This window comes from Mytilus edulis, chromosome 3 (genome assembly GCF_963676685.1).
Source record: "Mytilus edulis chromosome 3, xbMytEdul2.2, whole genome shotgun sequence".
Taxonomy (NCBI): Eukaryota; Metazoa; Mollusca; class Bivalvia; order Mytilida; family Mytilidae; genus Mytilus; species Mytilus edulis.
In genome coordinates this window covers 90,767,546-90,792,981 of record NC_092346.1, presented here as the reverse complement: position 1 = coordinate 90,792,981, position 25,436 = coordinate 90,767,546, and the positions used below count along the sequence as shown (strand labels likewise).

General features: G+C 30.4%; 1 protein-coding gene across 1 annotated transcript in view; it reads right to left on the bottom strand.

The window, feature by feature from the left end:
* The window catches only part of LOC139515496 (mucin-22-like), a 71,230-nt gene extending 46,355 nt beyond the window's left edge, over positions 1-24,875 (bottom strand). Inside the window, exons 1-27 of the mRNA XM_071305071.1 lie at positions 24,858-24,875; positions 23,857-23,966; positions 23,408-23,584; positions 23,100-23,149; positions 22,705-22,824; positions 22,329-22,372; positions 21,748-21,869; positions 20,983-21,138; positions 18,872-18,912; positions 18,111-18,136; positions 17,317-17,420; positions 16,871-17,014; positions 15,784-15,836; positions 15,227-15,346; positions 14,829-14,875; positions 13,593-13,678; positions 12,954-13,115; positions 11,665-11,702; positions 11,023-11,042; positions 10,231-10,340; positions 9,347-9,496; positions 8,495-8,556; positions 5,678-5,785; positions 4,471-4,520; positions 3,891-3,997; positions 3,040-3,198; positions 2,612-2,652 (exon numbers count right to left, since the gene is read on the bottom strand). Of these exons, the coding sequence (XP_071161172.1) occupies positions 2,612-2,652; positions 3,040-3,198; positions 3,891-3,997; positions 4,471-4,520; positions 5,678-5,785; positions 8,495-8,556; positions 9,347-9,496; positions 10,231-10,340; positions 11,023-11,042; positions 11,665-11,702; positions 12,954-13,115; positions 13,593-13,678; positions 14,829-14,875; positions 15,227-15,346; positions 15,784-15,836; positions 16,871-17,014; positions 17,317-17,420; positions 18,111-18,136; positions 18,872-18,912; positions 20,983-21,138; positions 21,748-21,869; positions 22,329-22,372; positions 22,705-22,824; positions 23,100-23,149; positions 23,408-23,584; positions 23,857-23,966; positions 24,858-24,875 (2,425 nt within the window). The remainder of the gene's footprint in view (positions 1-2,611; positions 2,653-3,039; positions 3,199-3,890; positions 3,998-4,470; positions 4,521-5,677; positions 5,786-8,494; positions 8,557-9,346; positions 9,497-10,230; positions 10,341-11,022; positions 11,043-11,664; positions 11,703-12,953; positions 13,116-13,592; positions 13,679-14,828; positions 14,876-15,226; positions 15,347-15,783; positions 15,837-16,870; positions 17,015-17,316; positions 17,421-18,110; positions 18,137-18,871; positions 18,913-20,982; positions 21,139-21,747; positions 21,870-22,328; positions 22,373-22,704; positions 22,825-23,099; positions 23,150-23,407; positions 23,585-23,856; positions 23,967-24,857) is intronic.
* Between the last annotated feature and the right edge of the window lie 561 nt (positions 24,876-25,436).

Genomic DNA, 25,436 nt, shown 5'->3' with positions numbered 1-25,436 from the left:
AAAAGGTACGACTACAAAATCTTCTTAAACTATTTCTGTCATCTTGGACATTTTTGCACAACGGTTATGTTTTCAATGTTTTAACATGTTGAAGGATGGAACCAAATTAAAAAAATATATAACCACTCCAAACCAATATGCTCAACAATTAACTATACTCATGTGAAAGTGCATTTATCATTTTGTCTGAATTTCACTTAAGCAAAAAAAAAATGTATGAATCACAGAAATATTCAACTTTGCGGAAGGCCATAAAGTATTTTATAAATTACTTTATTGATTTTACAAAAGATATATATGAAAATTAATCGATAATGTCTCCATGAGACACACATGATGCCTCTGCTTGAATATAATATTATAGATTGACATAACTCAGTAATTTTTCAATTTGTAAAGTGGCAGAACTCTAGAACAGGAAAGCGACGCCACAAAAATTCAAACTTAATCTGTATCATGTAGTACTAAGTATTGTGTAAACGAATCATAACATTTGGTTGAGGAAAATTTAAGTAACGGAACATTCAGCTATTTTTCCATTGGGTAAAGGGACATAACTCTAAACAGGTATACGTGACGCCACCAAATTTAAACTTGGTCGGTGCTTTGTGGGTAATAAGCATTCTATATAAGTTTAAAAACATTTAGTTGAGACTACCGAGAGGGCATATACATGTGACACACAGATATGTTTCTTCAAATTCTGAAAAGTTTAACCAGTTGGCTTTCAACTATCAAGAAACATTATTAGCAGTGGAATAACTAGATATTCCATCAAGGGATTAATCTTAATGTATAGGTTTCCGAATATCATTTTAACAGAAAATGCAGGTCATGGTGACCTAAATGTTATTGAATTGTTTATTATGTGTTGAGAATTTTTTTAGAAATCATCATGTAGGCTTCTGATAAATTAGTAACGCACATAAAACCTAATCAAATCTAAGTCAAAGTCAATTTGAACTGAAGCACTAGCTACACATATAATATATATCATGTAAAAAATGTTTAGGTATCAATTATCATGAACTAGTATTTACTGTAGCTTATTATCTCTGTAAGCTGGCAATGCTTGATAAAATTTTGTTAAAAATTAAAGACACATTTATAATTTTCATGTAGTCAATCATGTAAACTGGGTCTTCAACCCATCATAGGCAAAATCTCATTTCACATATCAAAAAACTAAGAAATGAATGATATTGTCTATTGACTGACTGACTGCCATAGGACAAAATACAAGAAGATAGTGGCCATTTAAACATTCTTTTCTAGTGTTTTGCCATTGCAATCAATCTTTTCCTATGAAAATGAATAAAACATAAAAATTTCACAATTATTTGAAAATTGTGAAATACTATATCCCTAATTTTCGTAAAGAGCTAGAGTTAAATTAATTGCATAGCAATTGATACCCATGTATTCAAAATCACACGTCACAACAAACTTATTACGCCTTATAAACTTACTTGAATTAGACCCTGTAAATTGAACTTGGTTAGACATTTACAACAAAGGATAACAACACAATATTACAAGGATGTGGAAAACAAGCTTTGAATGTTGGAAAGCTGTAAACCAACTTATTCCAATGATTGATCAATTTATGCAATAAAGCTTTATAAAGTGCATTTATTTGTTCAAATGGCTTTTTGTGCATTTAAGATTGTATGACACATAAGAAAAGGACTAAAAGAAAATAATCTTGATTTGAACATGTATTAATTTCTAATACTAATTGTGGTCTCTAAAAATCTGACATTTAAATGATGAAACTGGTCCAAATTTTTTGTCTTGTTATCTGCTTTAAGTAAAGCTTGTAGAGTCTTTGTTGTAAGTTTAAGCTTGATTTTTCATCATTTTTCCAACAGTGTTAAACTAAACTTTGTTTAACTAAAACAAGAGTAAATTTTTAATCAAACTTGCAAAAAAAGCTGTCAAAATAAAAGATGGTTTACAGATTGCACACATGTAGAGGCTACGGTAAGTACTTGTTTTATACAGGTTAACTTAAATTACAGGGAAAGGTTTTATAAGGAATGAGAAAGGTTAATCTCTTTAATTAAAAAGAAAATGTTTTTTTGTCTTTCGCTTTTGCAAATGTTTTTTTTTGTTTTTCCTGGTTGTCAGATTTGTGTGTTTTTATATTGATTAAGATTATAACACAATGTTGACAATGTTGACTTATGTATCTCTATTTTTTACATTTTTACCTATTATGTCTCTTTGTTTAATCTATATAAGAAAATGCCCGTTCCAAGTCAGGATTATGACAGTTGTTACCTATTCGTCATTTGCATTTGGATTAGGGACTTTCAGTTCTGAATATTCTGCAGGGTTCTACATTTTTTTTAATGGCATTTCTAAGTTGTACTCATCATGCTTGAATAACCTATTTTTGAATGGCTGATACATATAGAGTAGACATTCCCGAAAAAACCTGAGTAAACTGCTTATAATTCGTTGGATTGTTGCTGTTCGATTAACCTTTCATTTATGGCCAAACAGCAGAGTACATGCGACATATTTGGAAATAATACATGTGCACAATGTGGAACTTGGTGCATACATATCCTTATGTTATAAGTTCTTATATTATCTGAATAATTACCTGAAGTTTGAATCTGGTAGCAAATTTCATCTACGTTCATGCTACAAAATAAATTGGCACATTTCTTAAAATCAGGTACTGTACATGCTGGATATGGAAATTTAATTGTCCATAAAAAAATGCAATTTGTCATAATGTTATCGAAAAGTAAAATTAATAAATGTGATTAAGGATCAATCTGAATTGAAAACATGCATGGTTTGAATGACGAAGTTAGGTTAACTAAAATAAACTGATATGCTGAACTGATTATGACAGAATAATGTGTTATAAACCTTTTAGAAAGAGGGATAAAGTTAATTACAAAAATAAAGGATAGTACAACATCCGACTCCCTTAGAAAACAGAAAAAATAACTACTCAAAATGCAAGTATGACAAAAAGTGATCAATGAACCATGAAAAATCCAAGAAAAGAGCTAAACTTACCCCAATGATGTCTCGGTCTGCACACAAAGACTTTTAGTCCCTGGTTCCTGTGGTGTAATTGTAATATCAGTAGTAAAATCCTTTGTTCCATTGATAGGTGTAAGCTTAGGCTTTTCCGTATCTATTCCTGGGTCTACTTTGCCATACTTGACCGATGGTCTACAAACATTTAACATGTATACCTACAGTTAAAGTGTCTTTCAAACATAATGTCTTACCAATATCATTTACAAAACAAAACTGTATTTAACAATTTTGAGCCATGGATAAACAAACTGACAGACTGCATGAAACTCACCCTTTACCATTGAAATGATAAGTATTATAGTTCTTCACACATTATTGTTTAACCTAACTAGTTCGGGTTAGTTAAAAAATGTAACTTACGCACATAACATAACAGAAGAGTACTTTTCTTTCTTGCTTCAAATGTTAAAATCTCAAAACATTTAGAAGATTAATAAATATTTATTTCTATGTCTTGTTGGCCTACCCTTTTTGCAGCCAAAATTACCAAGTGACTTTCAACAAATTTGATTGAAGGTTGGAAAGTGGCAACCCCTTATTACGATTAATGATAGAACTATGACATAACTGACACTTTATTTGAATCTATTACAAAATAGTTATGAACGCTTATAATAGCATAATTTTACATAAAAAACAAATGCGTTTTGGATAAGTGGTTTTATTCCTTCAAGGGTAAAAAGAGTAGAAAGCAGAACAAATTAAAGGAGAGATGAGACCAATCAAACAAAACATTTATACCATGGCTGTTATCTATAACCTTACATGTAGATATAAAAAATCGTTTGAATGCAGAAACATGAAGGCCTATACATAATACCTACTTTTTCCCACTAGGATCGGTAACTGTCAATGGTATATGGCATGGCATATCCTGTACACATATGATAATCTTAGGGACAGCTGTCCTTGTAAAATGAGGTAGTTCTTGCTGAAGAGTAATAAAACATGAAAAAGCTACAACTTAATATTGTTAATGTTTTGCTACTAGTAGGTTGTAATATAATGATAAAATGTTTGTTATGACCACAACATAATTTTGCAGATGAAGCAATTGTTAACATTAATGTTCTATAGTCTCTGGTTAATAGTTGTCTTATTGCCTATTTTCATAACACTGCGTCTCTTTATTTAGTCCATTTATTAATAGTTATTTTATGGTAAATATATCAATATTGAAGGTGATATATATTAATTAAATTCAGTAAAAATAAAATCAATTGAGAACACTAACAGCCAAATTAATAACAAAACAATTGACTAAAAGCAAGTTTGACAGACACAAACCAATGATAGCCACTGATCTGCAAGCTCATGACTTTGTATACGCAAATAAAAGTATATTACTGATAAAATTATACTAGAAAAATGTGCATGTTAGTAATTAAAATTCCTACAACTTACTGCCGGATTTATTACACCTAGATTTACTGCTGTTACTTTTTCTGATTTAACTGAAATACAAAATCAAATAAATATTATATTTCATTAAAACATTTTACACCTCAGCAATTCACATAACAGTTAGTGAACAATGCTATTATCTAAGAAAAATATGTTCCCCACTTTTAAAGATCATCAGCAAAGTGAGCTGAGAAGGTGAAATACAAAAAAAATTGTCATGCTTTTCTTAAAATGTTTCTTCTCTTACTAGCAATTTTTCAGGACAAATAGTAAAATTTTGGTGAAAGTTGACATAATTTTCTAGATAACAACCAAATGCAGACCATGAAACATAAAGATCTAAAACAAAGTTTCTATTATCTTATAAGTCATTGGTTTTAAAAAATAAAATAAAACAATTTTGATAAAAGCCTTGTTGAAATTAAGCAAGGAATCAACTAAAGACTATTTTTGAATTTCATTGTGGTCTAGGGCTATTCTAATCTGTAAATTCCAATAACTGCTTTGATGGGTATTTTATATTAGTATCCAAGTTTTTTTTACATGAAGCAGTCGATGTGTTCGAATTTTAAATTTATCAACTGATTTCGGTAATTGAAACTTGATATACAACCTTTTAATGACGACACAACCTGGGGCACTGTTTAATAAATGTAATTTGTATAGAAATTTTCATAGAGATTTGTTCTATATAGTGTTGTTTAAACCAATGAAAACACTTTAAAACGAAACGTCAATATGGTGGTGTATTCTCTGATGGCTAAAGTGCTGAAGGTACCCTGTTCATTCTGAATTGGAGCGCTTTAAATTTCAGTACATCAGAACGGGTGATGTTCACCCTGCCATACACATCTCTGGTATTTTATTAGAACACTTGTCCTGGTTTAAATTGTTATCAATATGTTAGTGACACATCTTCATGAATCCATATTTGGAGTATACACGGATTCCACTGTACCCTCACAGCTTGCAAGGGGTGCTCCGAAAAAAATGAAGGGTTCTATGTACACACATGCATACATTCCAGATTTTAATATGTAGAAATAGAAGGAATAAACCCTTCCAGTGATACATTGATATTTCCCATAGATCTTGGTGTTCTTGGTGTTCGTGTATATCCGCACATGTTACCGTACTTAATACAAACTTAACATTGTCAGATGCATATTTTGCAGACATGGTTAATCGAACAATAATTCCTTCTTACCATTTTCACATTTCCCCCCTGTGAATCCTGAAGGACATATGCACTCCCCTTGTCCATTGTTTATTTGACATTCACCATTATTCATACAGTATACAGGAACACAAGGATCTAAAATCAGTCAAATATGTCTTATATGTAAAACAATAAAATGACACATGATTTTTAACATACATGTAGTATGATAGTTTGTTAACCCGTACCAGGCAACAATGTATCTGGTGTTTTAACTTGTACACAATTTTGTTTTAAGGAATTTTACAAACTGTCTTTGTTTTTTTTAAATACATGCAGGAGATAGAGAAAAGTCTCAAAAAGTAAAACTCAATCTTAATATAACTTCAGAAAATTAGATATTCAACATTACATAAAAAAAGAAGCATACTGATATATATCATATTTCTTTTATGTCCCGTGTTTTGTACATAAATGTTAAACATATCATTTCAAGGTCTTTAGAGTTTACTATGCTGTATGGACTTTTCCTCATCGGAGGACATACAGTGACCTATAGTTGTCATTTGGTCTCTGGTGGAGATTTGTCTCATTGGTAATCATACCACATTTTGTAATTTTTATATAAAAGTGCAAAAGATTATATTTACAAACCAAAACGAATGCATACCATTGTTTTTATTAAGATTCAAATTGTGAGTAAACCCGTACGAAAATTTCAACAGGAGTTCAACTGGACTTCAGCTGGACTTGAGACGTATTCCAGTCTGACTTTGAAAAGTCCAGTCTGACTTGAGCCGTACACGTACTTTTTCTTATACTTCAGTTATTTGCCAGCCGGTATTTTCTTAAAAGTCCAACCGCACTTTTTGTAATTCTGACAAGAAAATAAACACGGCTGGACTTTTGAGGGAAATTATTCTTTCTGTAGAATGATCAGCAGGATTTTTGTCTTAGAAAATTTTACAGTCATTTATGAGCAGGAATTAAGACTTAGAATATTTTCATCAGCCAAATCTGCCCTTACAGAAATAAAAAGTTTGTCACTAGGATTCTGTTTTTGAAAGGAACAATTTCTTTCAAAATGGAAAAGAGTTATAAATGAAAATTTGCAAGTTATAATAATGATATCATATTTTTTTACAATATACTTTAAGATCAAACTGTCAGATGTGATCTTTTCCCCATAAACTTTCAATTCCATTATAAAATATTTAAAATAGACTGTAAATGGAAAATTGAAATTTAATATAGGTGATATAATTTTGATTGAATTATATCTCAGTTAATATGTTTTCAACAATTATTTAACATTTTTACTTTTTCATGAAATAAAACCCCTAGCAAAATTACATCTATTAATAGGTTAAATTTATACATTTTCTAGTATATTTATATTTAATTAGATGAATGCATAAAATAAATAATTATCATCATTCTTTAAATTAATATCAATAAGAAACTTGAACCATAACAGTGATTTAATAGCAGTATTATTGTCTTGTAGAGAGTGCCATCTGTTTTCAATTAACCCCAGTCTGGACAGGTCACAGGAAGTAGCATCTACACAGAGGTTGATCATGGGGCCATTTGAAGGATAACACATTTCTAAATACATATATCTGCAATAATTATCCCTTTTATTAAACATTTCTTCATTGAACAAATTAATAATTGATTTTCTTTTTTTTAATATATATCACATATTTAAAATTAAGACATATGCAAGAAGTCATAAGAAGAAATTTTTTCACAGCTCCTCAAACAACCTCATGTATTGCAATACAACAAAATTTGAATTTGGAATAAACAGGAAGATGTGTCTTCTTTCTTAAACAAAATGAGAAATTTACATTGGATTAAAGCAAATGTTTGTTCTTTTCACATTATATTAGAGAAGATCAATGGATCCTTCTGACTGGCATCAATTTCAATTTAGGAAGATTGCTGTTTGCATGTATTTTGGATTGCATATTCTGGTAAGTACAATCTGATATGTTCTTTTTTCTTCAACATATTAATGAAATGATTACAACATTATAAATATATATTAGCTTAATTTTTATTTTTGAAGAGTAAAAAGAATTAAAAAAAACTACATTAAATACTTAATTATGCAAAATATTTCAGTTTGAGTGATTTTCAAAGCTTTACTTTATTTTATGCACTTTAAATTTATTTAGTCTTAATATATAATCATGATAATTATAACCACACACTTTTAGGAGTAAGCATTTAGCTTCACAATTCCCGTTTCTTAATTTTGCCAGCAAGACAGTAGAAAAAAGAAAAAGAAATAAGCAGTACGTATATGCATAATGCCATCTGTTTTTTTGTTTTTTTTCAGATTATAACAAGGGATGCATATCAAATCAGAAGAATCCACCATCTAAAGAAAAACTAAGCAGAAGTAATCAAGAGGGAGGGTTCTGTGGGGGTGGAACCCCCTCCCCCCTAATTTTTTGTGGATCAGCCCCTGCTGAGATCATCTTTAAAGGTCAAACAGAACTTTTTGAAGTCCAGCTGAACTTTTATAAGTTCAGCTGGACTTCTTAAAGATCAGCCGGACTTTGTAAAGTCCAGCTGAACTTTATAGAGGCCATATTTTTGCCAGAAATGCCGGCTGGATTTTTTCAGACGTACTTTTATGAAAGTCCAGCTGGACTTTCTGAACCGGACTCCTGCTAATTTAAATATTTCGAGCCGGTTTACGGCTAATTTCGCTGAAAGTCCAGCCGGGTTATCCATTATAAGACATTCAAAGAAAAGTCCAAATGATTATTATAAGTACGGTTCTCAGTACGGCTACTTTCCAGCTGGAGTACGTGTCATGTTTTTCGTACGGGTAATTTAAGCTGCACATACCTATTGTATTTGAAACTGTTACTTTAAAACATCTCTCTTTGTTTTCCTGTTTTGATACAGTTCTAAAAATGCACAAGTAGAGCTTTGAAAACATAACTTTTCTTCACTGGATTAATCTAGGCAAGGAATTTTAAATTATATAATTTGAAAATACAAATAAATGCATTTAAAAGAAAAATAAGCCCACATTTTTATTGATGTCATTTTAAATATTTCCTTAAGTTATTGTGGCGTGTTAGAAAGTCGAATAAGTTCAATACATATCAAAACAATATTTTAAACAATACTTCGTTATTCTAAACATACTTTACTGCTGTATTTTCATAACAGTTGCAAATAAAAAAATTATAATTTCCCAACTCATATTCACGTCAAAGACGGCAGCAATAAAACATTCAGTGAAATGTTCGCTCAGATACACCATGAATGCTATTTTATAACCGTTTATTTATTGTATTACTTGTTGATTATTACGTATATGTGTAGCTATATATTTCATATTTTGTTCTATCTATTTACTTGTTTGAAAAATGAAAATGTTGTCTGTAATTTTATCCATTTTATCAAACCTGCATTGAAATCAAGCATGTTACATTATATTTTCCTTTTTTAACTTTCAGATAGCTAACATGAAGTTAGGGATATACAGCAATGAGAAAGTATCCCAAAACACAAATAAATAAATAAATTCTTAGTTTGTAATTGAACAGAATTTTTATTTACCTGCAGCATATAACCTTATATGAAACAAAGATAATATGCATTAGATCTACTTCACAATACCTTCCCACTTTATAGACCGTGAACTGAAAAAAAAGGCAATACGCACTAAATTTACTCAACACTACTTACCCAGCGTTAAAATGAACACAAAGTTGTTTCTGTCCAGTTTCTGTCACCCGAGGTTTCAAGACTACATCAGTTGTACATTGGTTTGTTTGTGGTGGGAAGATATGTACATCTGATATTGATGTCTTGTCTGTATTTTCTAAAATAGCAGGGCTGTAAAATAGAAATTGAAATTTATCAATCCTATTGAAGAATAGAAATTGCCAAATATCATACCATGTTATACATTAATTGCCTGTCCTTTTTAAGATTCCATTTTATTTTAGAATATGAGTGGGTACCACATTTTTCAAGCTGCTGTAATAATTCTTTCATTCCAACTAAGTTACTATTGATGTATTTAAACCAAATTTAAAAGAGACATTTTTCTTGGGACTACCAAGTTGCAGTTGTAAAATACTATTCCTGCTATATAGTTATCTTGATCTAAGAGCTGGTGAAAATCACTAAGGTTCATATCATGACTTAGAAAACATCTATTTAATTAGATTAAAAATTATACAAGTCTATTCCTGAACGAATGACAAAACAGTATTTTGTTTTTGAGTTAACTTATCGCGTTAAAATTTGTGATCAATATAACCAAAATTGATAAGACAAGTTGTCTAACATTCTTCTCTGTTATTCCGCTTGCACTATTACATATGCGTTTGAAGTTAACTCTGAAATCTAGTCAAAACCTTTCTTATAAAACCAAACAAATCCCACATTGTTTTAAGGTTTCACTTTATTTAAACAATATGATTTTTTTTCAAGAAAATTTCTAAGAATGTCTCTCATTTTCTTTTGACTATTGACTAAGACAAGTTTATTTTGTTTACTAATTAAAGTGAAAACTTTTGCATAAATCTATTCAACACCTCAATTGTAATAAAATTAAAACCAACCACTTTCCATTAGTTTGATTAGTCTGTATTTGAACATGACATAGGGTTTCTGTCTGACATTCCACTGTGGAGTCTGGGCCTAATGTTGTTCCTGTGAAATCTGGTGTTGTCTAGAAAATATATCAAAGGTCCATCACATACGTTTGTGTTGAGGAACGAAAATATACCAAATTGCTAAATAAAACAAGTCTAAGTTCAACTATATCAAAGTTATATTTCTAGTATAAGGTTACTTGCAAAAAAATAACTTGTCAAAAGTTAATTTCATGTGTCACTCATAATAGAATGAACCAACTCCCATTATAGTATTTTTACAAAGCAAGACAATGAAAGTGTATCTCAAAAGATTTTCTAGACTGAGCTGAAACTATCCTAACCTGAGTTCAAATGTTTAATTCATATAATGGTCACAAGTATGACACTACATAACACAACACATTTTGATCATAATTTCTACATAGTCATGTATGATTCCAAAATTCATAGTTAAAACATGTCAATTTTCTGAAATAGATGCAATCTAAGGTCCGTATTAAAAGTTGATAATAAGACCTAGATGTTTAAGCATATGGTCATATGAGATAATATTTTTTTTTGTGTTACATGCCTAAGAAAAACCAAAAAGAAAATCAGGTTTAATAGTAAGTCTTCCTACACTAAAAAAACATCATAACTTTAATTGTTTTTTCTCACACAATCACATTTCATTCTGATAAAAACTTTGACAGCACAAAGCCTGAAAGACTGAAGTATATATTTCGGGCCAAAATGAAAGAAAAATTTAAAACTTACCCCTTGGTTCGCAGGTGGATCTGAAAGTAAATCAAGTTTTTAAATTGATCTGTTATGTTTAGTTTTCAATTTGTTTTTCTATTAAATACTTTGATCTATCTCCTAATAAGACCTACCTCAGTTTCAGTTATTTATTTTTCTACAATGTCTAGTGGAATAGATAAACAATTATAAAATTTCTAATATGCCAAATTTTTTCCTTTCATTTGTTCTGTTATTTACTATTTGTGGATTTTTTGTAAGTTTGTAAGCGTCTTTAAAGCTTCTAGGAATTTCAAGTGTAGACCTTGAGATTCTGTGCCAGTCTTAGCTTGATTTAGTTTTGTATTCATTGAAATTGCTTGTTCAATTTTACTTTCTATGGAATTTTTCTGTTATTTTTTTTTTGTGATAACGTCCTTGTTTTGTTCTTTTTGGAATTCCTGATCACGCCTAGTGTAATATTTATTTTTAAAAATTTTGTTTTTAAATTATTGATGTAAATGCATTGTTTCTTTTTGTATTTTAATTGTTATCTTGATTAGACTAAAATAATGTCCTCTTATTAGTAAAATATTGAATTTATTTCGAATAGTTATAAACAATATCTCTTGATAGTGTTCAATACCAAATACCATACTAATTACTGCTTCATAAACTTACCAACTACATCCACTATAAAACATATCTGGTCATCTTTCCTGTAAAAGACCACAATTTCAATGGTTACATTTACACTCATGGTCTTTTTTAAATGATGATACTTTATTCGTATTTCAATCATTAAAATAAATCATGTCTAGTTTCTGCTTAATAATTTAATTGTCATTACCCTTTTGTTGAATTTAAAATATTATCAATTTTATAAGAAATTGTTACCCATTATGTCTGTTTGTTTTGTTCAAGCATCGTTGTTAATTTAACAGTATTTGATGCGACTGTCATACAAGTGAGAGGTTTAGCTAGACATAAAACACCGTTCAATCCACCATTTTCCACATCAGAAAGTCCAAGTCAGGAATATGACAGTTGTTATCTATTGTCTGTCGTTTGATGTGTTTGAGCTTATGATTTTGCCTTTTGATTAGGGACTATCCGTTTAGAATATTCAGTTCAGTATTTTTGTGATTTAAATTTTCATTTTCATTTTTTTTTTTTTTGACATAGTATTTGTGTTTTATATTACAACGATCTATTTGAAACAATGAAAACAATAAATTCCCTGCTTACATATAACGTTATAAAGGGTCATAACTTGAGAACGGTAAAAGTGACACCACCCAAATTCACACTTATTTGTGTTTTTATTTATAAGCATTGTGTTTAAGTTTCTTCACATTTGTAAGAGGAAAAACATTTGGTTGTGGCAAACTAAAGGTTGAGACTACAAACAGTTTTAAAACGTACCTATGGAAAAGGGTACAACTTAATGCCCCCATCGTTGACATCGGGGGCATAGTAACAAGGGTTTTATAAGATGTTCAAAAATAGTTTTTTAAAACAAACATTTTAAAATAATGAATAGAAAAGAAGGGGTCAGATGGCAAAATGTATGATGAAATTACATGCATGAAAATATAGGGTTTTGTATATCTGACAAAAAGACATTAACAAGAGTAGTGAGCAACCTATATTAGGATTTTAGGGTTTAAGTCTGTTTTGAATGATTAGAAACAAACATTTCTTGGGTAGAACCTAATCAGATCTGTGTAAGATATATTGTAGAATATGGGATGAAAAAAGACACTTTAGCCTAGGGCACATCCTTCATTTTAAGGAGCTGATGTTTTCTTTATCACAAATTGTGACAGAAATCCATATAATCATGATATCTTATATTCTTTTTTTTTATATTTACAACAGTAATTTGTAACCCCACATACTTGTTATGATTACAAATATGTTTTTTTCTTCAAATCCCTTTGATGTAAATATATAGCTAAAACACATACCCAGTTTTTGTTTTGACACATATCTCCTTCTTCCCCTCTGATGTTTGAGGTGTAACAGATATAATATGTTCATACACACTATCAGTAGACGTTAGTTTTGTACTAGGTTTGATCGTTGTGTTCATTCCATTGTCATGATCTCCGACTTCAACTGAGTGACTACTACCATAAATATACCATAAATAATATAGAATGCAGTGCATTATGAAATGAAGGAATATAGTTTCAATACCGACCGTGCAAGGGCTATATATCTAGCCAAGGTAGTTTAAAACTTCCATTGTAATTTCAATAAGAACAATTTTAAAATAAAATAGATGTTTGACAGAATATTTGCAGATTCTTCACTAAATGGTGAAAAATCTTTGGCATCGTATTAGCTATTCATGTTGTTTGTTATACATATTTTTATATTTTAAGCCATCACTGTAAAGTAAGGTACATTTCTGCTCTTAGTTTTAATTGTATGTATCTTTTTTAAGTGCAAAATCTGTAACAAAGGAAAGGTTAATAAAGTGTTAAAACCATGTTTAGCCCTGAAGCACCTATCTTGCTTATCGGGACCATTAATGTCTGCATATTACATTTTTGACAACAAATTATAAATATATTTTACTAAGTATTTATCAATAAGCTTACTTTCCCTTGACAGCAAACGGAATCAAGCATTCTCTCCCATTGTAACATTTTACTTCTCTTGGTACAACTGTATCGACAAAATTAGGCTACAAAGGTAAACAACCATTTCATAGTTATAGTACTAGAATTGATTACTGTCCTTCCTCATAAATGACAGATTTATGTATCAAAAAAAATATGGCAATAGTTTAACTACTGAATTGGAATCTGAAATTGAAGTTTGGTGATATTTTTTACTTCAGTATAAAATGTGTCCATATCAACCAAATCCTAAAGGTCAGTCCATCAGGTGAACAATAAACAGCTGCGCCATGAGCGCATGAAATGCCCGACGTCTCATGTGGAAGTAAAAACCTCCCCCTTTTTTACAAAATACTAATAACTCAAAAATGAAATTTTGAATCATCACCAAAAAGTATACAGATATTGAGATTAATATAACAAAGACATCTGTAAAGTTTTAAGCAATAATCATAAATAGTTTTTGAGATATGGCGCGACATGTAAAAAAAACCTCCCTCTTTTTTACAAAATACCTAATAACTCAAAAATGAAATTTTGAATCATCACCAAAAAGTATACAGATATTGAGATTAATATAACTAAAAAGTGTTTAAAGTTTTAAGTCATAATCAAAACTCGTTTTTGAGATACAGTGCGACATGTGAAAAAAACACACCTCTGTTTTAGTTATAAAGTGCCGTAACTCAAAAACTATATTAAGTTTCATGAAATTTAGATAAGTCGTTCTCAAGTTACGGTGCGACATGTTTACGCCGGACAGACGGACAGACAGACAGACGGACGGACGGACGGACGGACGGACACCGGACATTTGTATACCATAATACGTCCCGTCAAAATTTTTACGGGCGTATAAAAATCAGTGAACAAAAGTCGTCTCCATGCGACAGTTATTGTAATCCTAAATTTAGTGTGATATGTTTTTGTAATAGGTAAAATCACAAATATACTGAGCTCCGAGGAAAATTCAAAACAGAAAGTCTCTTATCAAATGGCAAAATCAAACACTTTAAAAACACATCAAACGAATGGATAACAACTATCATATTCCTGACTTGGTATAGGCACTTTCTCATGTAGAAAATGGTGGATTGAACCTAGTTTTATAGCTAGCTAAACCTCTCACTTGTATGACAGTCGCATTAAATTACATTATATTGACAACAATGAATGAAAAACCCGACATTTCAGACATCCTATCACATTACTTACCTCCTGAGTGGCGCTCCCTGTTACCGGAACAACAGATGAGGTTGAGTCTGAAAAGAAAAAAATTACTCATATTACATTCAACGTTAAAGAAATCCTACTGATTTATGTCCCCTACTTCTATTACTGTTATAGCTTCGCTATCATCACAACAAATTGGCACATAAAAGTATAATATAACTATCATCTATGAATTTGTGTTTGATATTTAATATGAATATGCAAATTTTGCTTCATTATTAATCCATGAAGACTAGCAAGCTAAAAAAGCTGTCCCTCGGAAAATTATTAACAGTATTAAAATGACATCTCCATGGTTTTCAGGAATACATTAATTTCTTCAAATGTGGTTTAAATGTATAAAAGTCAATACGACTGATTAAGCTATAGTTAGTATTAACCTTTTTGACATCTAGGTCCTGTAGATCCTAAACGACAGGTACAAACAGCTTGAGTCCCGGATGGAACTGAACAAAATCCATCTCCGAAACAATGATGGTTCTGACAAGGTGTTGAACTTACTGTAAAAGTATAATAGCTTATCATATATACACAACCCTTGATTTTTATATTGATTGTACAATTTACAAGTGAGATTTTTTTAAGTTAAGAAATGCTTAGTCTGAATTGAAAGGAATAATATTTGGGTAGTAATATGATCACTTATAAATATCATCTATTCAAAATAAAACAAATCCATTTCTTTTTGCTTTCGATCTCTTACCTTAAAATAATAATTAAATATCTATCTAAATAAACCACTTTTTTTAGCCTTTCATTTATTTTCATTTATTTTCATGTTGACCTTTTAAAATGTGAATATGTATGGATTAACTAAACTGATCACAACAGCTATTTAAACTTATATATTACTTAAGGTTTTTATAATCACCTCTATAATATGTTTGCCGGGCCTTGCTTGTTTAGTAGATTGGACTTTATAGCATGACATACTTACATGAAGATGTGTCTTGAATGTTCACCATTATACATCTCTTTTCTCCTTTATTTCTGAAATTATAAAAATAGATATTTTCAACATTTGTAATTGAAGTCAGTACATTTTTTTGGTGTTCATATTGAGTTCATGGAATTTCTAACTTTTTTTGTGATAATAGGATCTATAGCAGGTTAAAAATATACAGTAGTCTGCATAATTGGAATAAAATTTATATATAAAACAGTTTGCATGCACTTAGATTGTATTCCCTTGTTAAGATGGTTTTATCTTAGAGGAATAGTATATATATAAATTTTATTTTTTCTTCAAATAATGCTTTCCTTGAACTATAAATATATGAATGTAAATCCATATTACACTTCTAATGATGTAGAAATGATAGCCTACCATGGTTAAATTTGTTAAACATCAGCAAGAATTATCGTAGCTACAGTTTCTTTTTATCTCAATAAGCCTTTTCTTATGTTTAAACTCACTTATTTTGAAATGCACTGTTAAAAATTTGATGTATAGCCTTCATATACGGCCTTAATTTTAAGTACATATGTAACTATCGACCACAGCAAGGTTGGTGTAAAATAAATTACCAAAGGTACCAGACGCCCAGATCAAAATAGTTAGAAAGTCAAACAAATATAAAGTTGAAGAGTAATGAGGACCCAAAATTCCAAACAGAGCTAAGTACGGCTAAGTTAATCTATTCCTGGGATAAGAAAATCCTTTGTATTCCCAACAATTCATACTTTTGCAAACAGTTAATTTATAAAAATGATAATATAATTGATATTCATGTTAACATCGAAGTGCTGACTACTGGGCTGCTGATACCATCGGAAACGCCACGTTCACCGGCAGTGGCATCGACCCAGTGGTGTAATTAGTGTTAAACGGTACCAGGTTTATAATTTAATACGATAGATGCGCGTTTCGTCTACATACAACTCATCAGTGACGATCAGATAAAAAAAGTCAAACAAGTATAACGTTGAAGAGCAATAATGACCCTAATTCTAAAATGTTGTGCCAAATACAGCTTCATCTACAACACATGAGTTTTCCAAGCTATTAAATATGTCAAACTAACCCAGGTTTGAAGCACATATGTTGTGTACCACCAGCATCATGGGTGGGTGTAAAACCTACATCTACAGTACATGTTTGACCGACTGCTGAACTATCTTGGAAGATATGAACTTCTTTAATAAAAGTTGTTTCAGCAACTTTTTCACTGAAATGAAAATTAAATTATCTTTATCAGTAAACAGTTAACAGAGAAGAATAAAACAAAATCTATTTTAAAAAGAATTTAATCAAATCGATATTGTTTGGCGACACTTCAAAAATCATTGTAAGTTTATGTGATTAAATACCCATATTTTCTGTAAAATGTGACACGTTTTCTTTATTTCTTTCTTCATTTTGTTTTAGTAATTGTAATTTCCGTGGAGCAAATGGCTATTTGTTTATGATGTATATGCTTAATACATTCTCTTTATTTTCATTTTCATTCATATCATACATGTATCTTACCACGTATTGTTGGATGACTCATAGGTCAGTGGAATGTGACAGGTTTGTCCTGGTTGACAAACAACAACAGAATTCTCACTGATAGTGGACTCTGTAAACTTTGGCTGGATATAAACAGAAGTATAGTAGTGTCCAATTATGAGAATGTTATATAAAGTTGCAATTTGTTAGATTCGCGGAAAAACTTAAAAATTGATGACTTGACTTCAAGTGTTTCACTCTTGTCATTTAAAAAGCAGACTAAAAAAACAATCAATATCGTCAAACCAAACTGTTCAAGAAGAAAAACAGCTAAACAATCACTGTAAGTAGAGCAAATGAAAAGATAAACACATGTTTACAAATTAAATTGCATTCTAAATCTATATGAGAACAAATACTTCAAATACAATTTATGTCTTAATAATGAAAAGTGTAATCACATCGAAATGGCAGTAAATGATTTTTTTTTTTTATAAATATTCATGAATTTGTTTTAAATATCCATGTTACGTAATGGAGTGAGGTCTTTGTCAAACATGTTTCGATAATAGTTCTTTTTTCTATGTTTAATGTATGAAATGTTTTCTGCGAGCTTTAACCCCTCTAACTTACGACAATATCTTTTTAAAGTCACTTAAAAGATGAACGAAAATTCAAAGTGTTATCCCCAGTTATAGTAAAAAGCTTTCATTTTTTTGTCACGCATCTTGTGCATCTTTCAGTACTCTGGGTTAAAAGTATGTCTTTAAAAAAAATCAAATGTTTGATTGTTCCTGAACTTTTTATTCATACATCTTACTCAGAATACTTACTGATCCTTGACCTGAAGTAGTCTTTTCTGAAATATCAAATTGGACAACATCCATATCATAGAAATACTATCATTTAAATCTAAATAACAATGTTCCCTTGCATATCATAGCTATTTTGAAAAAAAGTATGCCTGAAATATTACCTGCTTATTGCAGAAGTTGAAAATGGCAAACAGATAATTCAAGGCAATTGTCAATTATACCACATTACATTTTCAAGGGATACATTTCTAGTTTTCATGTAAAAAAAAATCACCATTTTCAACTTAATATTCGTAAAAATACACAAAATTGTTACTTTTTTATAATTACTTTTTATAGTTTATCCATCACCGGATTACGTATCCCGTGAAAAAGTAAACTTTTTGAAACGTTGCATGTGACGCTCCTTTCAAGGAAATGTTTTTTTGGAAACCTGGTAAAAATTGTTAAAAAAATATGTATGAAAGGTACCGATGCAAAACATAATATACATAGTTAAAAGGGTTTCTCTCAAGTTAAATTTTAATCCTCAGATATCATAAGTCACCAGCCTCGTTTAAGCTTTAGATTGATAGACAGTTTCTGTTGACGTTATTTGAGAACTGTGAAATATTTCATAATTCGTTATAATTTATTACAGTCTGCAGGTAAACATAGGCACCTTTACATTGAGATCAAAAGAAATTGATTTAAACAAAATCTGACTTTTAATTTTAATATAGGCTGTCTCCTATTTCTAAGTATCGTGGTCATTATTATTTGTGAAAGGAAATACTTACCGCTTGTTTCAATGTTGTAGCATACTTCATCCATATTAACACTAAATATAAAGTACAGTTGTAATAGCGTTAATACGGTATCTAGTTAAACATAGTATTAATCAAAATAGAAATACTATTAGACGAATGTATTATATTGCCTATTGGGGTACTTATTATTGGTAACTCCACAACACAACTCAGCTGGGGCATATAAAAAAGATTTGGTGTGATTGCCAATGAGACAAAGCATTACAAGAGACCAAATGACATAGACATTAGCAACTATAGGTCACCGTTCGGCCTTCAACAATGAGCCAAATAAACTCATCATATAAACCAGGATTGAAATTTTACAAGAACATATCGCAAAGTCAGCTATAAATTGCCCCGAAATGACCAAGGTAAAACAATTAAAACAGGAAATCTTACGGCCTATACTATATCCATAAAATGAACGAAAAACAAAAATGTAAAACAAAAACAAAAAACAAACCACTGAATTACAGGCTCCTGCCTCGGTACGAGAACATACATACAGAATGTGGATGGATTAAACATGGCTGTCCCTCAGGCGACAGTCCATATTTTCTCATGAAACTTACCCAAACCAATTAATAAGTGGCTCTCATGGGGAACAGTTACACGATCTATTATAAACTTGTTTGACGCAAATTGCGCTCACTTCACTTTCATGGTGGTGAACAGCTACGTGTCGAGCAGAAACTGTTTTTGATTTCCCACTCAGGTTACACTTTTGCTTGCAACATCAAATTCCTTGTAATTAACTATAATCGGAGTCAAAACCATATTTTGGCATATATTTCGTAAAGTTCACATCATAATGAATTTGTGTATCAAAATGTTAATCATAGAAGGATGGACAGACTGTAAAACAAAATGCCCCATACATTTGTACTTCAGTGCAAAAACAGTCGAAATTAGCACGAAGCTTTATTCTATATAACCTGTTGTTATGAGAGAATGTATTGCAATTATTCTAAAATCGGTTCAAAAGAGGGACAAAAGATACTAGAGGGACAGTCAAACTCATAAATCTAAAATAAACTGACAACGACTGGCTAAAAATGAAAGAAGACAATCAGACAAACAACAGAACACATGACACAACATAGAAAACTTAAGAATAAGCAACACGAACCCCACCAAAAACTAGGGGTAGTCTCAGGTTCCCGGAAGGGTAAACAGATCCTGCCCCACATTTCGCACCCGTCGTGTTGCTTATGTTACTAATTGAAAAGTTACTAACTGAAAATCTTTATATAATGTCTACTGAATTTTAATAACTTGTTGTGTTTTTACTCATATTCATAAAATCTTACAAGAACAGTAGTTTACACATGCTACCCCTCTATTCTTATTTGTACATTAAGATAGAGGGACATATGAACTATTTTTCTAAAAGCAACTTCAAAAAGTAATGTGGAGCAGGATCTGCTTACCCTTTCGGATAACCTGAGATCACATGAAGTTTTTGGTGTGGTTCGTGTGTTGCACCCCATTTCGTGACATTTTACCTATTGTGTCTTGTTTTATTCACACATCGTTGTCAATATAATGGAATTTAATGCGACTGTCATACAAGTGAGAAGTTTAGCAAGCTTTACAACCGGATTTAATTCCCCATTTTCAACATAACAAGACACCTGTACCAAGTAAGGAATATGACAGTAGTTATCCATTCGTTTGATGTGTTAGAGTTTTTGATTTTGCCATTTGATTAGGGATTTTCCGTTTTGAATTTACCTTGGAGTTCAGTGTTTTGGTGATTTTACTTTTTTTTAAACACAAATTTCCAAAGCAACTGTGAGTCTATTAGTGGACTTGAAATTAATTAAAAAAAGGATCTAACTGAAACATGACATTGTATGGAAAAATCAATAATGACCATGCAAAAATGTCTTAACTATATTTCTAACTTATGAGTAAAATTTACTTTATTTTATTACCATATCATGATATAAGTTATTATTTTTTATCAGAAACTCCCAATTTATGACTTCTTGAAAGTAGTCTTAAGATAATCATACTGTCATGCACACACTATAATAAAGTATTATTTTCAGCACCTTAACATATTTTAACATTTAGAACCAAAATAAAATATTTACTTTTCTGTGTTCTTTGTCTGTACACAAACTCTTCTTTTCCCAAGTTTTGTAGGTGTAACCACCACATCAGTGGTATATGTTTTATTACCACTAGGTGTCACTACGACAGGGGATGTAATTATTCCAGGATCTACTTGTCCAAATCCTATCACAGGTCTAAAATCACAAGTAACAACTAGATAAATATGTTATACTGAAATCTCACTAACCTTACACAGTTTCTTTGCTTTGGTTCAGTGTTATCTATTAATTTACTAAATTTTGTACAATAAAATGTATGAATTGATCTATTTGTTTTCTCGAGTTATGTATATGTTACAACACAGGATTAAGGGTAGAAATGTGCAGCTAGGATTTCAAAAACACTTCCCAATCAAATATTGAAGATCCACGTTTATCAGATATTTTTTATACAGACTAAATCATAACCCATTGCTAAGAAATCTTCTGAACTTGATTTGAAGGGATTATCTATTTTTTTCATTGAAGTATCATTATCTTATCAATTTGAAATCACATTTGAGTGGGAAACAGTTTATATAGTAGTCTAATCGAAAAATGCATTTATGATTAATTTGCATAAATACTACTTTTGTGAAATTGCAACCCATTCATTCATTTAACAAATCAAATAAGTGACACAGCCTAGTGGTACGTTTTTGTAAACATTTAATTAGGAAACAAATTTGAAATAAGGTGAACTTTTTTCACATAGAATCTGTCACTCTCAAGTGATACTATCCATTCCATGATATAATTACTTACGTATTTCCAGTAGGATCTGTAACTCTCATTGGTAGATGACAGGGTTGATCAACCACACAATGGATCGTCTCAGGTAAGGATGTCGCTGTAAATTTTGGAATTCCTTTGTTTGTAACTGCATCCTAAAACAAAAATACGAGTTGAGAATAATTTCCATAATTTTTTTTATTATAAAATATTTCCCTGCCAGTTGATTCAGCCAACGATTTTGACACCATATGATCTCCTACTGTACCAATTCCGCTAATTCTATTTTGTTTTAGATACAAAGCACAAAATAAAACAAACCATATATTTTTCAACGCATTCATTTTAATAGAACGTCATCAACAATGTTTTGACAACACCCATTGTTGTATGAAGTTAGAAGAGTGAAATAATCAGATTTATTCCACATGACATTATTTGTTTTTATCTAACTGGTTTATCACATCCTTTCATAGCTGCTAATTTATTTTTTAGAGAGTAAATAACACTGAAGACACAGTAAATTATTAATTCAATTTATAATCAGATTTGTTGACATGTATAACAAAGGCAAAGTTATCTAGGAAAGTTTCAAATGTATTTATATTACTTACTGGAATTTCTTCTCCTGTGAATGGTGTCACTGAATTGTCTTTTTCTGTAAGAAATATTTACAAAATTTAATGACGTCATAATCTTATTTTGAGAGTATACGTTCTTCTTTCTTTATTTGTTTCATAATGTAAGTTTTATTTTGTATTGTTACTGCTATCACCTTAATAATTATGTATACTGCTTTTATAGAGCTGTAGGTTATTACATACATCCTTGTTTTCTCTCTCCCTGCAATTTGAACTGCCATCTAATATCCTTATGACATATGCTTCTAAAGCAAATACCAAATACTTTAAAATGTAGCTAATAAACCCAATACTTTGTCTATATTCTTATAGCAAAACTGTATTAAACTCCATACAAATTGATACTTACTGTTTTGACATATGTTCCCCGAGTAGCCTAATGGACAAACACAGACCGCTATCCATTCATTATTGTCGACACTTTTACAAATACCTCCATTTAAACATTCCACTGGTTTGCAAGCATCACCTAAAGTAAATGTAAAGTAGACATGAATAATTTTCCATCAACATATTTTTGATATTTATAAACATATATTTTTCCATTGTATATATTTGCATGGTTTATACTAATGAGTAAAACCAAAGCATCGTTGATGTTTTTATGAAAATATTTCTGAGAAATTTTTAAAAGAGAACACGTATTAAGAAAAACGAAAAAATGCAACAAAAAGTCTGAAAGCTAGAATATATTTACTTATTTGTTCAACGATATATCGTTTTTGTTTCTAACAACTAGTATACCTCTTTCAACAATAACTTTGTAACATCTTGTATCACTTTGACTTCCTGAACTAAAATAAAAAAAAATATGAAATAAAAACATAATAAACTTCGATATACTTTTCACATGACTTATTTCAACCCCTGGCATAAAAAAGTGTACACGAAAGTATTCTTATATAATCTGAATTTACCGTAGTTTTCACTGATTTTGGAGCTAAGTAAAAACATATAAAGTGAAAATCACAAAACTGTTTACAGCAGGATATAATTACATGAATGTCTCACCACTCTGTCTGTATTTGTCTAAAGACAAAAGTTATCATTACCTTTTCTCAATTGTGACACAGACTTCTTTTCTTCCAGCTTCTGACACACTAGGTTTAATGGCCACATCTGTTGTACATCTTATTTTAGAATTCACAGTTGACTGTTTTGGATCAAACACATACACGTCTGATATCTCGTCTCCTTTAACACTAGGGTTGGTATTTTTAATCTTTGGACTAAAAAATAAAGATTTCTTGTTTTTCAAGAAATACAACTATAATTTTTTTGAACTGGTATTATTTAAGAAATAACTACAATCCTCGATAGTTGTACTTTTTTTTCATCTTTTAAAAGTACTATCAGTAGCTTATGCTTATAATAACTACCTTTAATTAATTCAAACAAACAACTTTGTATCTTTAAAAATTACCTATCAAATGAGATAATCTGAAATCTTTTATACAATTTTGTTTCTTAAAACCTGCTATCAATGCTTATGTTTACTTACCATTGCGTTCCTTGCTGCGAAGTCTCCACTATGAGATGACAGACAATACTTGTTTCACAATGTACTTCAGAATTTGGTCCAAGAGAGTTTTCTGTAAATTTGGATCCATTCTAAGAAAAAAAAACATTAGAAAAAGAATATGAAAGAAGAAATTTTAACTTTTAGGAATTTTTTTGGTCCTCAATGCTGTTCAACTTCGTACTCTATTTGGCCTTTTAAACCTTTTTGGATTCGAGCGTCACTGATGAGTTTTTTGTAGACGAAACGCGCGTCTGGCGTTATTATATTTTTTTTTATCCTGGTATCTATGATGAGTTTTTTTTTATTGAATAATCATTTCAAAGCCAATTCAACAGTCAGTTTTATTACAAGGCAATAGGATTTTCTACTTTATTCTATAACATTTATCTGTAGGCATTAAACATACAATTTCTTCGGATATCAGTGTTGATAGATAATAAAAATAAATAACAGTAGTATAATTACTAATAGTAAAAAATAAATACATAATTCAGATGTACTTTTATTGTAAGAATTGCTGAAAATTAAATTAAGAAACCATCTTTAATTAAAGAACAGGCTTTAGTTAAACAACCTTACCTGAAATGGTGCAGGACCTAATTAAAAAAAAAAAAAAACGCAAGCATTAAATAAAACACACTTTATTTTGTATGTTCAACCTATTATTTCTCATTCTTCAGAAATTATAGCTTTGAAAACAACGACACAACAGAAACACTGAAGTGCAACAAAATACCAAAACGACAATGAAACACACAGAAACGAACTATAAGAAAACAACTGCCATTTTCTGACTTGGTACAGGACATTGTACGAAACAAATGGTGGGGGGAACCTCGTTTTGCGGCTAGCCAAACCTCCCGCTTTCATGGCAGTATTAAATATAACTCTAAAATGATTACATTACATGACAGGCCTACCGTACAGTACAAATAAATGCAAGAGCATTATGGACAGAGACATACACAAATAAACATTACAATAGGACATTTCGACATGCTAATAGTTATCAAAGGTACAAGGCTTATACTTTATTACATCATACGTGCGTTTCGTCTACATAAGACTCACCAGAGACGCTCAGATCAAAATAGTAAAGAAAACCAAAACAAGTACAAAGTTGAAGAGCACTGATGACCCAAAAGTCAGCTATAAAAGGACCCAAAATGTTTATTTAATAAGTTTATTCTTTGAAATAGCTGAAACGTCCTATATTAAGGCGCAATAATTTAAATTTACAAAACATTATTTAGTTTCTCATTTCAAGGTCAATAAGTGGTATTCACTTAAATGTCATTATCAAATTGATGAAAAATAAGAAAAATTAACTACAATATACTTTGCGGTCACTAAATTTTCTTCTTTGAAATGTAAAATTTCCTTTGAAGTGAACATAAAAAAGAATATATGACATGATTGCCATTGAGACAAATCTCAAAAAGAGATCACATGACACAGAAATTAACAACTATTGGTCACCATACGGCCTTCAACAATGAGCAAAGTCCATACCACATTGTCAGCTATAAAAGGCCCCGAAATGACAAATGTATAACGGG